The 16,111-nt window shown below is 42.3% G+C and overlaps 2 protein-coding genes across 8 annotated transcripts in view; one reads left to right on the forward strand and one right to left on the reverse strand.

The window, feature by feature from the left end:
• The window catches only part of TAF1D (TATA-box binding protein associated factor, RNA polymerase I subunit D), an 815,997-nt gene that overhangs the window by 693,938 nt on the left and 105,948 nt on the right, over nucleotides 1-16,111 (forward strand). The window lies entirely within an intron of this gene.
• FAT3 (FAT atypical cadherin 3) overlaps nucleotides 1-16,111 on the reverse strand; it is a 327,577-nt gene that overhangs the window by 51,587 nt on the left and 259,879 nt on the right. For all 7 annotated transcript variants that reach the window (XM_049823603.1, XM_049823600.1, XM_049823602.1 and 4 more), the window contains 3 exons: nucleotides 15,658-15,854; nucleotides 14,466-14,619; nucleotides 12,697-12,930 (listed from right to left, as the gene is read on the reverse strand). In XM_049823603.1, coding sequence (XP_049679560.1) covers nucleotides 12,697-12,930; nucleotides 14,466-14,619; nucleotides 15,658-15,854 — 585 coding nt within the window. The remainder of the gene's footprint in view (nucleotides 1-12,696; nucleotides 12,931-14,465; nucleotides 14,620-15,657; nucleotides 15,855-16,111) is intronic.

Raw genomic sequence — 16,111 nt, forward strand, 5'->3', positions numbered from 1 at the left:
GGGCTCTCTTGATGTCTGCCTGTTTCTACATAGAATTAATTCTCTGAAGCAGGGACCTTAACACATACCTTCCACGCATATGTGTCTGTGACTGCAAGAGAACTTTAATCTGGTTTGGGTTTTCTGCTGGCACAACCCCCCCTATTTGACACTCACTACAGCACCTGGGCACAAGACAGCAGATTCAGATACCACAGTCTTTAAAGGCATAAATAGCTAGAAAGGAGATGGCCTACCCAGGACTTGTGTCTTGAAACACCCCAAAACTCCAGTAAGACTATCTTGCAAGGGGGACAGGGGAGAGACAGAATTTGGTGGATGTGACACCATGTAGGGTGGGTTTCATAAAGGAAAGGGTAACTCTGGTGACTGCAAGCTGATTGATATATAATCCGACCACTCTCCTTGTATGCTACTTTGTGAGAGACTGAAAGAGTTAATGTCTCAAACATTGTTGTGGGGAAAGTTCTGCATAACAAAGAATCCTGCATAACAACAGAACCACAGATGAGAAGGGGATGGGAGGGCTTGCAGGAAGATGCCCAGGTCTGTGCTTTGATACACTGAGCAGGGCAGCCCACCATGCATGGCCAAAGAGCACACAATGGTCATGTCTGCAGGAAAGAAGTGACTCCCCAAACCACCCCCAAGCCCACCGACCCATTTCCTGAAGCTTCTGAAAGCACAAACCACGCATGACACCTAATTAGCCTAATGAGTTTGAGTGCCTGCCTGAAGGAGGGGCAAGGAGATGATGAAAGGACACGAACTGAAGCCCCACACATGCGTGCCCTCTGGCACTGGACCTCCAGGCTGGGTGGACCAACGATGGACCCAGGATTGGTGAAATATTCCCCCCCCCCTTCATAATCCCTACACCTCATCCCTTTAGACATAAAACCGTTGACCAAGTCTGGGACCAGGAGTGGATTCAGCCGCGCCTAGGATCTTCTCTGAGAAGGTGTGTAGAAAGCAAGGGGGTCCACTCTCAACCTCGTGACTCAACGGGAGGGATCTTCTTCTTCCCTGAATTGATATATGTGGTTACCACAGGTTACATGGTTTACTGACATAGTTTCATGCCAATTCCTCTTGTGAGAAACCCCGCCACCTGCTGTTACACCTTCCAAGTTCAGGCTGCTTCTGCCATAAATAAAATGTTCAACTGATCGTTTGGTGTTGTTTCACCTTAATTTAGCCCGAGGGATTTTCAAACTCACCACAACCCCTCCCTGGTCTGTTCAGCACTGGTCGTGACATACTTCCTGGTGTGTAGCATCACTAAAGGTGATTAATTAACAAAATATGAATAAGGGTTTTTGATAAATGATTGCTAGTGATCCTACAATGGAGACAGTTCAGATACAGATTATGGTGTTCTGGTTGCTAACTCTAATATAAGGGATTTTTAGGCAGAAATGGAGATAGTTACTTCTTGAAGGCAAGTGCTTTTATTTTTCCTTCCTGGAAAACAAGAGAGGAATACAGAGGTTCTAGGGATGTGGGTTATCTTGTACCAGTCTGGTCTGATGACTAAAACAGTCTTATTTTTCCCACGGAACCTGGAGGAAATGCACCTTTCTTACAGGTGAAAATGCCATTTTATGCAAAGAGAGACAGAAGATCAGGGCAGAGGACGTGAGCTGGGAAACTCACAGATAACAACCCTTGGTGGCTTTCAGCCTGAACGCAGAGACAGGATAGAAGGAGAAATACAGAGGCAGATCTCAGCTGCCTGCTGACCTTCTTCCACAGTGTTTTGTGGGTCTGGAGTTTAACGCTTGCTTCTTGGGAGGAAAATGAATTCAGTGAGAAGCTGTGGCAGAAACAGCCCTTTGAATGAAGTCTTGTGTTATATCAATAGCTGTTTCCACTCAGCTTCCTGACCCGAGGCTGGAAACAAAATGGGCATGAGGCAAATTTGAAGTAGGAAGCTATTACTACTGAAATCCAAAATGCTTCAGTCCAGGGGCTACCATCTGCTGAGAGAGTAGCATCCACCAGTGTGTGTCAATGGCATCCCTGCCATGGAGGTGATGGTAGATTCTGCTGTGTCTATAAAGGAGATGTTTTCTATGGAAAGCAAACAACTGCTCCAACACCATGGCTCCTGCACTGGTAAAGAGAGAAATCCTCTGCCACTGCTTGCCCACAGCTGTTGGGGGATTAATGTTTACAAACTGCGTTGTGTCTATTCACTTACTCACTTAAACTTCTCAGATTTCGAAGGTGCCAATCACAAAAATAAGCTATTTGAACATGGAAAGCTTTGCAGGAATTACTATTACTATAAGAGGATTGTAGTACATTTTTTAAATAGAGGAATAAGCAAGCACATTTTCTATTTAGACTTGTATTAGCATATGATAGAATATTGCCCTTTGCCAAATCTCTGGTGTGACGAGCTTGTACAACACACAACCTTCTAGTACCTCAAATGCCATCCTTCAAACAGAGTTTTCTTCTTGTTTTCTTCTGTACTAAAACAAAGGGCCATGCACTGAATGTCACATAATGACATCTTTTATGTCATTACTATTTTAAATAGCACTAGGGAAATAAAATAACTTCTCTTTATAATTCAGGAGTATCAAATTCCTCCTTGTCTAACTCATAGAATCATAAAATCATTTAGGTTGGAAAGGACCTTTAAGATCACTGAGTCCAACTGTTAGCTTAACACTGCCAAGTCCACCACTAAACCATGTCCCTAAGCATCACATCTACACATCTTAAGTACCTCCAGGGATGGTGACTCAACGACTTCCCTGGGCAGCCTGTTCCAATGCTTGACAACCCTTTCGGTGAAGAAATTTTTCCAAATATCCAATCTAAACCTCCTCTGGCACAACTTGAGGCCATTTCCTCTTGTCCTATTGCTTGGTACTTGGAAGAAGAGACCAGCACCCACCTCTCTACAACCTCCTTTCAAGTAGTTGTAGAGACCCATAAGGTCTCCCCTCAGCCTCCTTTTCTCCAGGCTGAACAACCCCAGCTCCCTCAGCTGCTCCTCAAAAGACTTGTGCTCCAGACCCTTCATCAGCTTCGTTGCCCTTCTCTGGACACGCTCCAGCCCCTCAATGTCTTTCCTGCAGTGAGGGGCCCAAAACGGAACACAGTATTCGAGGTGCAGCTCAACTGAAAATGGTTCAGTTACAACATGGTTTGATCCAGACCGACACCAATTAAAAGGCTAAGCATTAACACAACAGGTGCAATCCCTATATGACAGTGAGTTTCTGCAGGGGGCATTACCTGCTGACTGCATCACACCCAAACTAAAATTTACAGGTATTAAAGACCACACATAGTGTGTTTCTCCTTTCTGATTTCATCTGTCACCCTGAACTCATTACTTAATGTGTTTCCCCAAGTACAGCTAGCCCACTCATTCTTGTTTATCTCTGGAAAACAATGCTTAACTTTGTCATCTGCTCATTTTGATTTTGGAAACCTACGGAATGAAAAATAATGGCAAGCATTAAAAATAAACAAACAAGAAGTAAACCAGAAAGCTGTCCAGAAAGAGATCCGTAAAAAAAAGTTATTTATCAATTTAGGAGTGATTTGAAAGCATGGTATCTGATTATTGTGCTTCCTCTTGCCTCTGTCTTTCATGGTGTTTCTATTAACTCCAGTGTATACCTATGGCCTTTCCTGATTACCCAAATGTTAACCACAACACCAATTACTGGAAGTTAAAAGTCCACAACTTTGTTAACAACAAACAAGACAAAAGACGAATACTAAACCAGATTTTATAATACTTCACTCCATCATTTTTAGATGAAAGAGAAAAAAACTTGCCAGAACTACCTTGCTGAACTGTAGAAGAATATATAGCCCCATAGGGAAAGATATTTCAAGTGATTCTTAAAACTTAAGCAGAAAAGCTGGCCAAGTTCAATCCGTAACACCGCTACCGAGACAGGCTTTCACTGCTTTGTCCCTTTTCTGTGGGGAAACGACAGCCTTAACCTCAAAGGCCTTTACTCACACCAGTGCTCCAGCAGAGTCACGGTACCATGGGATGAAAGCAGGGCCACAGAGGACAGAGATGAAGATAACCAGCCCCTTACTGAAGGGAAATACTAGACAGAAATGGCAGGCATAAAGCTTTTAGTGGTATGATACATTCCATGGGTGTCTAAACCCCTGCTTTCTGCTTCAGCTGGGTTGGGTGTTGTCTTTTTTGGTGGGAAGATGAGATCTGGATGGTTGGCTCACCCTCCCTCTCTAGCAGATCTGGAATCTAGCAGAGATTTACATAGCCCAGGGTACTGGCATACATGACTTGACATGAATACTCGTTTCCATCAGCGCTCCCGAGTGATTCACTTCCTCCTGGTGATCAGGCATAAGCCTCCTTGTTTTTCTGAAGTGGGGGAGGCCATTTTTGATTCACCTGATTTAGGGTTACACATTGCAGCTGACAACATTGGGCAATGTAGCCTGAAGCCACGGAATGCACGTGTAGAGAGAATTATATTAAAAAGTATGCATGTATGCATGTATATATAGACACACACACATACATATACATGTTTCAGTGATCCAGTTTAAATACAGAGCTTATTAAATCAACATAATCCAAGAGGTACAATTCTCCTTGTCTAGTTCTTTGCCTCCATGTTGTTAACAAGGTCTTGGAAATCTCAAATATTAAAGAAATTAATAGAAATGACAGAGTATAAAGACAGCAGGAATCTTGTAAGATCATCTAATTCATCCCTGCACAAAGAAAGGATGGATGCAATTTATCCCCAAACACAGGCCTATCCTTTGATCTTGAACTTGCATAACCTCCTTGGATAACACACCCCAGTGCCTCACTTTTCTTACAACTAAAAATCTCGTCCTGACTTTTTTCTGAGATTGAATAAAAATAATAAAAGATGGGGGGGGAGGAGAGAACAAAGGTTGACTTCCGTCCTCAGAGCTACTTGTCTGATATCTGAAGACTGTTATACTTTATCATCTCAGTTTTCTTTTCCCCAGCACCTCCGCTCAACTGTTTTAATATTCCCTGGTAGAACCCATTTTCCAGATCTGTGATCTTTCTTGTAAATCTCCCGGTTAGCCACTTGCTGGAAGTGCTGTACCCAGAACTTGACACAGCCTTTCGGATGAGGATTTGCCAAGATGAAGTAAACAGCAGGAACTACTTCTGTTTTCTAGCATTACTCTTGTTTACCCTTCTCATTAAAGTCTTTGCCTTTTCACACCAGTATGAAAGTGTAAACATACATTCAGCCTGTGATTCACCATAATACAGCTGCTTGGCTGGAGTTCTGCTGCCCAGTCAGTCATTACCCAGACAATACTGGTGCACTTGGTTATTGTTATCTAAATGCAGGATTTCACATTTACCTTGATGACTTGCATTGTATTTTTCCATATGACTTTTCCAACTGTTAAATCCCACAGCTACAACTTTGACACTATCCAGGGTATTTGCAGTCCCATTCTGCTTTCTGACATCTACCAATACAGACCTTATGCCTACTTACCCATCCAGGAATGAAAGTAAGAGCAATGCTGCACCCAGCACCTTTCTTAATTTATCCCTCCAGTGTAACAGGCATTACAAACTCACCTGATAACAGTTGCATGTAGACCATGTTTCCCTAGTGTGCTTACAAAAACATCATGCAGTACAATGTCAAAACCCTCACTAAACCTAACCCATACCACCCGTAATATTTCTTTCTATATGGCCTCTTTGCATGTTGCAGAAGGAAATGAGATTGGTTTGATGACTTCTGCTTGCTGAACACAGACTAGCTCTTAGTCAGCTTGATACACATATACTCATTTTAATGCAAGCTGGGTGACTAAGTCCCTCTGACTACCTATCTGCAGCTTTAAAAATCTGGCCCTTTGAAAGATTCAACAACAGGGTCATATAGACTGACTACTTACAGGATTAGGTCTCCTGAGTGCCTAGGCATGGGAAGCAAAATAAGCAATACGAAGCAGGGCTTGTTTAGGCAGAAACATAAGCTTTCTATCATAATCCCCAAACACCTTGTTTGTTTACCTCCTAACACTAGGTAAGTCTAAACTCCACAGAGCCTGACTGTTATTTTTTATTTGGCAATTTTTCAGGGGCCCAAAGTGCTGTATCTCTGTGTTCCTACGAGTCTTTCTGCCTTTATTAAGAAGCCAAAACCTAGATTTTCTCCTGAATAACTCACTGGGTGAACCTGGACCTGTAGGTGTCCTCGGGGCCGGCCAGCCCACTGGGAGATGTGAGGCATTGCCCTCCCACTCTCCTTATGGAACAGAAGTCTAATGGTAAGGACACCTTTCCAGGAAGGAGGAGTACAAGGGTACATTGTCATAGACTATTACTTTTCATTCAACAAGCCCGGGGGAACAGAGCCCAGAATGCAATCACCCACCAGGCTACAGAGCAATGCACACTCATGTCTTTTTTTTTTTTCCCTTCCCGTCTGGCTGATTCCTAAATCCTTTTTCAAAACAGCTTCAGTGACAGTGGAAAGGACCCCTTACTTCAACTATAACCCCTTACTTATGCAATGCTGTTTTGAATAGCTGCAGAACAAGGAATTAATAATTCAGGTCTTCCATATCCTGCATTAGTGCACTAACCCCTGGACTATTTTAAAAGACAGTGAGGCAAAGATGTGGGTAAAAATACAGGAAACTCCATGTATGTTTTAAAGAGAATGAGCCATCCTCTGGAAAGTATCTTGTAATATTTCTTTTACAAAAACTCAGGGACTATCCAGAAATATCATCTAGGTACTACTGGCATCATTACCAAAGTTATCTACCTATTAGCTGTTGGGGTTTAGTAAATCTTCTGTCCTATTATCTCTGTTATTCTTCTTATTCATGTTTCAATCATTGTTTTCTTCTTTTTCAGATCCTGAATGCCTCAAAAGTTTCTAGATCCATTTTAAGGGATCTGCCCAACATAAACAAACATGCAAAGTGGAGGTTTGCTGTACACTGGCTTTGCCAGCAAATGCCAAAATCAGTATCTACTTCAGCATTTCTATTATTTTGTTACTTGCCATTGTACACAAGTCAGAGAATTTTTCTTTAATCAAGCTGTGACTGTCTTGAACTCCTCTCTGACACTTCTGCAATCTCACCTGGCAGCACTTTACCATTCCCCAAGCGCACCTGTGTTGCCCAACTGTGTGTGCAACAGGCTCAGTTGCCCTAATTCCTTCAAGAGCGAAGCCCACTGTTGATACGGTTGAAGTCTGTACTCATTAATTCCATGTATATGTTCTTGAAAGCGGTGACACACTGAACAACCTAACGCAGTGATTTTTTTCTGTACTGTGCTCGCCGGCACTTCAGTGCCACTTTCTACAAACAAGTGATAAACCCTGGGGAACAATCCATGTTCCTCAGTCATTATTTCTGATAGATATTTCATTTTTATTGTTTTAATGGTTTCTTCATTTTTCTCATTGACACAAGGAGAGGACAAGAAGAAAAAGAACATATCATATGCTTGCTTCATCACCCTCCTGGAGGTAAGTACACTCCAGACTAGGCTGACTGAAACCTGAAGGAGAAGTTATATTACCATTCTTCCCTTATAAAGACATTTCTTATTTCCTGTGCACCTGCCTTACAAGTGCACATGGTAATAGTTTGTTTTGGTGGGGTTTTTTTTGACAAGCCGTCTTTACTGAAACATCAAAATCACTGAGGTCAAACCTTGCAGGGAAAACATCAGTTTTGTTGCAGATTTCTTTGAAATCCAAGATAAAACTGTCCATCAGAAGCTGAAAGAAAATGGCCCTCCTTCCCCCAGTTCGCCAGGCTCCCCAGCTGCTCACCAGGCAGATGACAGGCCACAGTTTGCTCCCTTGTACTTCTTGGTGGAGAAGATCAGGCTTAGGGAGCAGATGTCTCCTATGGAGAAGGTCAAACGGCTTCCCCAGAAGGGCTGAGTCCCTTCTGCTGCAGCTCTTCCACTTTGTGTGAAGTAGAAGAACTGCAGCTCTTCTTCCCCACATGAAGAACCAGACTGATTAGAGACTTGATTGATTTAAACTCTCCACATTAAACACAAATGGACTAATCAGATGACTACAGAATCCTTCTTATAAATCTTGGCCCAAATAATATTTAATTCTATACAACTCTTAAAACCACAACCAAATTCAACCACAATTGACCAGTATAACCAGTATATCTATGGCAGAGCCTCAAGTCTTATCCTGGCTCCTTGAATTAGGCTTTCCCTTATACCCACCTAAGTACCAAAGCTTCAAATACAGAGAACAAAGAACAGAAAACCAGGGTCATCATTCAAATCTCTCCACCCCCAAACTAGTTGGACGTTTTTTTTTTGGAACTGACGAATAAACCTCAGACTGTTCTGGGTTCTGCTGTGAGGCTACAGCAGAACCTGGGACACATCTGTAACTCTGGGCAACCTATGTGCAAAAGTAGCACACTGCTTATTATTTGTCTAGGTTGCATTACTCAGTACTGTTAAATCTGCTATTAGATATAGGAGAAAACTTCCCCAAACTAAACTTTCTGCAAAATCTCATCTGCCATTAATTCTTCTCTGAATTATTTCCAGCTTGGGAAGAGCTGGCAGTCAGAGAGGACATTAGTGTGGGTTTGCTGCCTGTCTGCACTGCTCTTCCTGATCACAGTGAGGATGTCAGGATTTTGTCCGTATCCACAGCGCAGGTCTCTGGTTATTCACAGAGGGCCCCTGGGGTGCCCATGCTGCACAGCACTCAGGGAGTATCTCCATCCTTGGAGATATCCAAAACCGATTTGGACACAGTCTTAGACAACCTGCTGCAGGTTGCCCTGCTTGAGGAGGGTGGTTGGACAAGATGACCTACCAGAGGTCCCATCCAACCTCAACCATTCTGTGACTGTGTGAACCCTGCAGCATGACACCTCTGTATCCGCAAGGCCAGGAGACATATTTCTAGCAAGGCCGTCCAAAGCGCTTCACCTCTGACTTGTCACCACACACAGCCCTGTGGTCCTCACCTTCAGCCCACAGCGGGAGCCCTTCCTGACCCACTTGCTATTTGCACGTGCTGCAAAAATGGGGCAGGGGAACGCAGGGTCATTCCTGCTGGGAAGCGGACCATGAACTGTGACAAATACGAGGCACAGACAAAACTACGTCAAAGACTAGGGCAGCTGGCAAAGGAGGACTGCCTGGCTGGGCAAGCGAGTGGGTGCGGACCTTTGCTGTTTGAGGTGTGACTGCTATTCAAGGAAGAATCAGATCAGTCTCAGTGGTGTCTGTGAGAAACTCCTAGATTTGGCTAGCCAGACTTTTTGTAACCTGGGCACCAGCTGGCTCCTTGCAGGCTGCGTGTCACCAAACCTCCTGTGCAATGTACTTGTATGGGCCCTGGAGCTGGAGAGGGGCCGTGGGGGACAGCTGAGGACAGAGCAGGGAGGTCTGCGCTCTTTGCAACCAAATCAAGGCCACTCCTGCCAATTTTTTGTCTGCCTACATGCCTGTGTCTTCCTGCACGTTGGCTGCATGTAATACAAGGTGCTGGCTCCAAGACAGCCTAGTCCATCTATACTGGCTGGTTGTGCAAGGAACAGGGGAGGACCTGCACGAGTGGGTACCAGCCGTGGCTTTAACCATAGGATAATGCAGAGCCTGGAAGGCAGCAGTGGCAGGCAAGACAGGGCTGGCTGACAAGGGCGTCCCCATTTTCAGCAAAATTAGAGCCCTGTATTTGTCACAAACCCAGAAAAAAATTAAATAGGTCAGTGAAATCACTAAACTGACTACGAGCGTGGATGGTGTGGAACTGCCGATGCCCCAGTGGCGATGACGAGGACTGCAGAAAGACATGACGTGCTGTTCTATTTAGTACAGTAAGTGTTTCCATCTTCAGTAGGCTACACCATCAATCATCACGGAAACAGGCCTGAGCATGGAGGTCATCCACAAGGCAAAGTAGCTGCAAGTGAGGCAGGAATTCACCATCACGTAAAGCACGGCTGAGCTTGGACCATGCTGTCATTCATTCTTGTATTCTGCGAGCAAGGCTGCAACACTGCATGCATGCAGAAAACAGGAGCAGGGCTGGAAATGAGTATGCACCTGCGGCTCAGGTTTGGGCTCCAGCTTTATTTTGAAGTTTATCAATTTTTTAATGTCATGCTTGCCACAAAGTCCCATGTAGGTTTTCTCAGTGTTGCTGCTCTAGCATGACCCTAATTCCTTTGAAACGGGCTGATATTGTAGTTGTCTGATGGGTTTGCTCAGATAATTACACCTCAGCATTCACTCCAATTCTTCTCGTGCCTTAGTTTGAACAGAATGGGGTAATTTGGCACTTTGATTTGAAGACGGTGGGAGGTGGAAAATCCACTGCTCCCTGGGAACGTCTCTAAACCCCTGTAAAACCAGCATTTCTTTTTCATTTCTTAGTTTGCGCATTTCCAAACCTGATGGTGGTCAGTTAGTAGGAAATGTTATCTTGTGGAAATATTAAGAATTTCCAATGGAAGCAGGATGGGAGAAAAAAAAGTTTTATATTAATGTTACTAATAAGTCTTAACAAAGGGACTTATGTATATTCTCTCACCTTCAAGTGATCATTTAATTTAAGATACCTAGCTACATGGAGAGGTTATGTAAAATGAACTTGCGTGCTACTAAACAGTTAAACCCATTTTCTTCTGTTGAATATTGTGAAGAAGAATCACATCTCTCCTTCAGTGTGTCCAGCTGGTACAGCTAGTTTCTAAGCATGTATCCAAATTACAAATACATTAAACAACAATTTATGTTCCAATCCTGAAATTTCCCAGGATATTATGAGTTCAGGAACTTCAAAACATATCAGAGGCACAAGGCAGATATAACACTATTTTCCTGTTAACTGGAAATTGTCCTAATTATCCAACAGTGTCTGACCACAATATCTTCAGTTTGATGTTAAATTGTGTTTAGGTGCAGACCACAAACTGACTTCTCTCAAATTTTATCTCAATGGCTTCCATACTGATACTCCTATCCTTACGGTATGTGGCTCTTCAAAATCCAAAGCAGAAGAATGCGCAAATTCTAAGACTGATCGTAAGATGATTCCTGAATGTTAAAAATTTATTTGTATGATGATTACTGGCTCCACTGATGTTTTAAGGGTAACGCTCCACAAAACCTTACAGGAATATCATAGCCCATCAGGAATATCAATAATACATTTTTCTCTGTGATGGGAAAATTACACTACCTGAACTATTATGCAGCAATAGGGAATCAGTGATTTTAGTAGGGACTAATAGAACAGTAATTAATATAAAATCCAATTTTAGAGACCAGAGTCACTTTCATATGATACAATGTCTTGTTTGATTTTCAGGTCTAATCATTAAGGAAATACATAGCACCTTCTCATTCATCACATGCATCCCTCCCTTTAACTTATCTAGTTTCAGAAGGAAGATGTAGCAATTAGATCATGGTTTTTTTTTTTGCTTTGTTTTGTTTTTTTTTTTTTTAAATTGCTAACAATCTTATTATGTAAAGTTGATGCTAGCAAGAACTTTTACTGACAACTTTTTATTCTAATTCTTTCTGTCTTCCTCTTTCCTTGAATGTCATCTCACCTGTGAGAAAAATGGTAATTAAGACAACAGTGGAAAACAACAACACTGAGTCGTCAGACTGTTCAGTAGTTTACTATCAGTAATTGGCTTTTCACTGCAGGACAGTATCATAATTTTAATTGTGATTTTTCAACCAAGGCATATAATGCAGATTTTCATAGATACTTTAATGAATGCTTGCTGCTCCTTTACTGATTCCTGTATATTTACATTATCAGCCTTAGTAACAACTGAGACTTCCAGCATGCACTGTACTTCAAAAAAAAAAAGATTTTAACATGAAATATTTTTTCATTCAATAAAAGGTCTGCTTTTTATGTGAAGCTACTCAGGCCACAGATTTTACAAAACATCTCCAGAACCACAGCAAATAAAAATAAACTGTGGGGTTTATTTATTCCAACTGAAGTGAATGAGCTAAAAAAAAATATCTGATATTTGGTAGGTTTCACCACTGTGTTATGTAAAAAATCCCCTTAAATATTTATAATTGAGCCCAGATTTCAACATTATGGTTCTCATATAATAAACTATTACACTTTAAAAGAATGCAAAGTTAAATAACCAGAACATTTATAATGTACATTCACAGTGTACAACAATACTTTTATGCTAAGGTAACCAGCTGGAACAAATGGGAGTTATAGCAGTATAAAACTCTAGAAAAGCTGTGATTAATCAGGTATAGGTCCCTATGACATGTAAGTATATTATTTGCATAAATAGAGGCATGAGTATTCAAAATCATGGCTCAAAAAGAGGTGAGACCATTGGAGGAAGGAAGTGGAAATTTACCCCCCAAATTATCATTTATCCCTAAACATAGCTATTGCTGATCAAGGCAATAAAAGACTACATGCTTCTGTGGCTGCTGCAATGCTTTTCTGTTTCTAACACCATTATGTCAAGCTCAGCCACCAGCATTTCGCTGTAAAGAAACAAAAGAGAGAAAAATGAGGGGGGATGCAGAAGCAAAAAGAGGAAAGAATGAAGAAAGGCAGCAATAGACAAATTAATCTGTATTGCAATTCCACCAACCCACAGAGTTTTCCGGAACAATAATTATTGTTCGCAGCATTACTCACTTACCGACATCAGGATCAGTGGCTTGGACTCTTGTTAACAAAGCTTTAGTGGCTGTATTCTCATAGACACACGCGGTGTAGTGATCAGATGAAAACACTGGTGGATTATCATTAACATCTTCTAAAATAAGATGGATTTCTGATTGGCAAAACCTGCCACCGCCATCTGTGGCTCGGGCAACCAAGTTGTACGCAGGGATTTTCTCTCGGTCGAGAGGGGCCAAGGATTTCAGCTCACCTAAAATTGATTAAAAGCAGCAGCCATCATTAGTACTGTAGCAACATCACTATTTCTAGACAGTGTAAGTATCTCAAAACCAAGTATTTCACAGGAATAGGAAAGAGAAAAAAAAAATCAACCTTGCTTATTCCAATGAACGGCTTAAAAACTCACAGCAGTGTCACTTCTCACTCTTCTTCACCCAACAATGTGAGCTGCCAATATGAGTGCAGGGAGGACAAGCCACTCGTGGTGGCCATCAACAGCCTACAACGTCACCCATATGAACAGCACCATGTTCTTCCAAGCCCCTCTTTCTGTTATCTCAAGTTTTATAGACTCTTAGACAGAGAAACACATCCTGAATTTGATGACAGTAGCTGTAGTGAACGTTAAAGTTTTCTAATACTACTGTTCAAAAATAACATCAACACCCGCATTCTCCCCACAAAGCAATCTCCAGCCAGCTCTGAATTCTCGTAGATACCTCTGGCATCTAGTCTGAAGCAAACTTCTTATTCTCATACAGAGACGGGTATCACAATAAACATTAACAGCAACAAAAAGCCAGCTTATTCAGACTGTGAGAGCTTTACCGATGATCCATTTCCTACTGCACAGATAAACAACCACCAAACATTGCCACATCAGGAAACAGCCACTACTAGTCAGAAGGTAAGTTTGGGGTTAATTTTGTAAAGGGTGTAATTTGCAGTTAAATACAAAACTTGTTCTTGAAGAGGGCAATCCTTTCCCTTCCACAGACTGCAGAGATCTCTAAACACCTCCTCTTCCATCAGTAACGCTATGGCAATAGTGGGCTCTGCCTCCTGCTAGTCAGGCAGAGGAGGCATTGCACAGGGAAGGACTTAAGTCTATCATTATGGAAACCAAATTCCTAAGAATAACAGAAGGGTGGGATTTTTATTCATGGGAAAATGATTTTAGTTAGCTTTACTTCATAACAACCATAAAATCTAGATCTTAGGAAGATCAGTATTTTTTTCCAGACCAACTGCCAAATGTACAAGACCTCTGTAGCTTTCCACTGTGCCCACAAATTCATTGCTGATATCCCTTCTCCCCCTAAATCTGTGTATACAAGGAATGTCTTTTTTACAGGATCTACGTACCAATATATCTAGACCAAGGTGGAAGAAGTGAGGTCCAAAGGCGAAGGAGGACCATGTTGGCATCTTCCCCCCTTCTGTACCACAAAGACTCCAGGACAAGCACATGGAGGCGATTCGAGACAGCCAGCATGGCTTCCCCAAGGGCAAGTCTTGCCTGACCACCCTAGCAGCCTTCTGTGATGGAGTGACTGCATCAGTGGACAAGAGAAGAGCTACAGATGTCATCTATCTGGACTTCTGTAAGGCCTTTGACACAGTCCCCACAAGATCCTTCTCTCTAAATTGGAGATATGGATTTGATGGGTGGACTATTCAGTGGATGAGGAACTGGCTGATAACGAAGTTAACTCGAGAAAACTAGCACCCACTGACGTCGAGGGATTAAGAAGGCTGTTCAGAAACATTCAGTTGTCATCTTACCATTTTCTGGATCTAAGAAAAATTTATTGTTCCCAGCACCATAGAGAGAATAGCGAATTTCGCCATTGGACCCAATGTCAGCATCTTTAGCACTGATTTTAAGAATGACTTTGTTTGATGGAATGTCTTCAGGAAACAGTGCTGTGTAGGCAACCTAGAGAAAAAAACAGAAATGTAAGCTATGCTGTAACAGTATTTTATAGTCTCTGCACAACTCTTTTTTTAAACTCTCTGTAGTGCATCTTTCTATACAGGAAACAGTTTTCCTTTACGTAACACATTCCTAGAAATTCAAATCACTGTTAAGCTTTGAGGTGTCACAAAAACAATGCCAAATTATGACTGTTAATAGCTGTCTTAGGTGTTAAATGCGGTCTCATTTTCTATCTTCAGTTTGTTTTGTCAACACCCATGAAATGGAAACTTTGATAAGTGTGCTAACGAAGACAACTGTTTTTATTGCCTCATCCAGCAGTGTTTGAGGGAAATACAGACTGTGATTCCCCAGAGTGGTACTTGCAATGACAGTGGTCCATCAGTGATAATGTAATGGTGGGAATTATATGAGTATACACATACAGATATACACATATAAGATTCTGTGAGCAGTACCACTAAGGAACTCTGTGTTTCATTGTGTCTTTTCTTTCACACAGACCTTTCTATTGCAGTAATATCAGTTCCCCACATTGCTGTTCCACAGAATAAGAGACAGCTAGCACGGTGCAAGCTGCGGTCAGGCTACACTGCGTGCATGCCCAACAACATGAGAGCAAGCTACGTTCTTCTGCCTTTTCCACTGGGTCTCTGGCATCTGCCAGGTTCAGGAAGTCTGGAGTTAAACTAGATTGAAGGCATTTCCACACTGGTTGTGAAGGGAAAGCACATTTTTTCTGCAAGGGGGGAGTGGCTGCCCAGTGCCACCTCACAATGCTTCATTTTTTTCTAAAGCCAACTAAGGCAACTGCGGACAAGACTCCTTTGCTACAGTTACTAGACCATTATCCTTCAATCTTGGCTTCACAGGACTTCTTTATCCTGCTCGTCTCCCAGATCACTCCAGATTCTTCAACTAAGACCTTAAAAATGAAAAAGGGCATTGCCTGTGAATACCTGTAAATAGCAGGGACACCCTTAGGGAAACCATCACTTTCAACACAACAGTCGATTGCCGCGGGTGTTGCTAACTCACCCGTTCACAAACTGGATTATTATCATTAACATCAGTGACGGTCACTTCCACGGCAGCTTGGGTCACAAAGAGGCCATCCGTGGCGGTGATGTTCAGATAATAAATGTCTTGCTCTTCCCGATCTAGAGGCCTTTTAACATAAACCTTCCACTCATTCTGAACCAGTCCCAGAGCAAACTTCCCTTTGGGATTCCCTCCTGCAACGAGACAAGCAACACGCAACAGGCTGGGGCGTCCCTTCAGAGCTCCCACCTTGTTTAAACACACAGAAACATCACAGAGGCCCTGAATTAAGCAGTCGTCATTTGTTTTACAGTGGTCGGTGCTTTCAAACTCACAGACTCAGGAAATCTGTAATGAGATTATGCTCCCTGTGTTTATTGCCCCCCGAACGCCTTGTATGAAAGTGAACCAATAACTTTCAGTGGAAACAAAATCCATTTAGCAGAGCTGA

This window comes from Accipiter gentilis, chromosome 19 (assembly GCF_929443795.1).
Source record: "Accipiter gentilis chromosome 19, bAccGen1.1, whole genome shotgun sequence".
NCBI classification, from domain to species: domain Eukaryota; kingdom Metazoa; phylum Chordata; class Aves; order Accipitriformes; family Accipitridae; genus Astur; species Astur gentilis.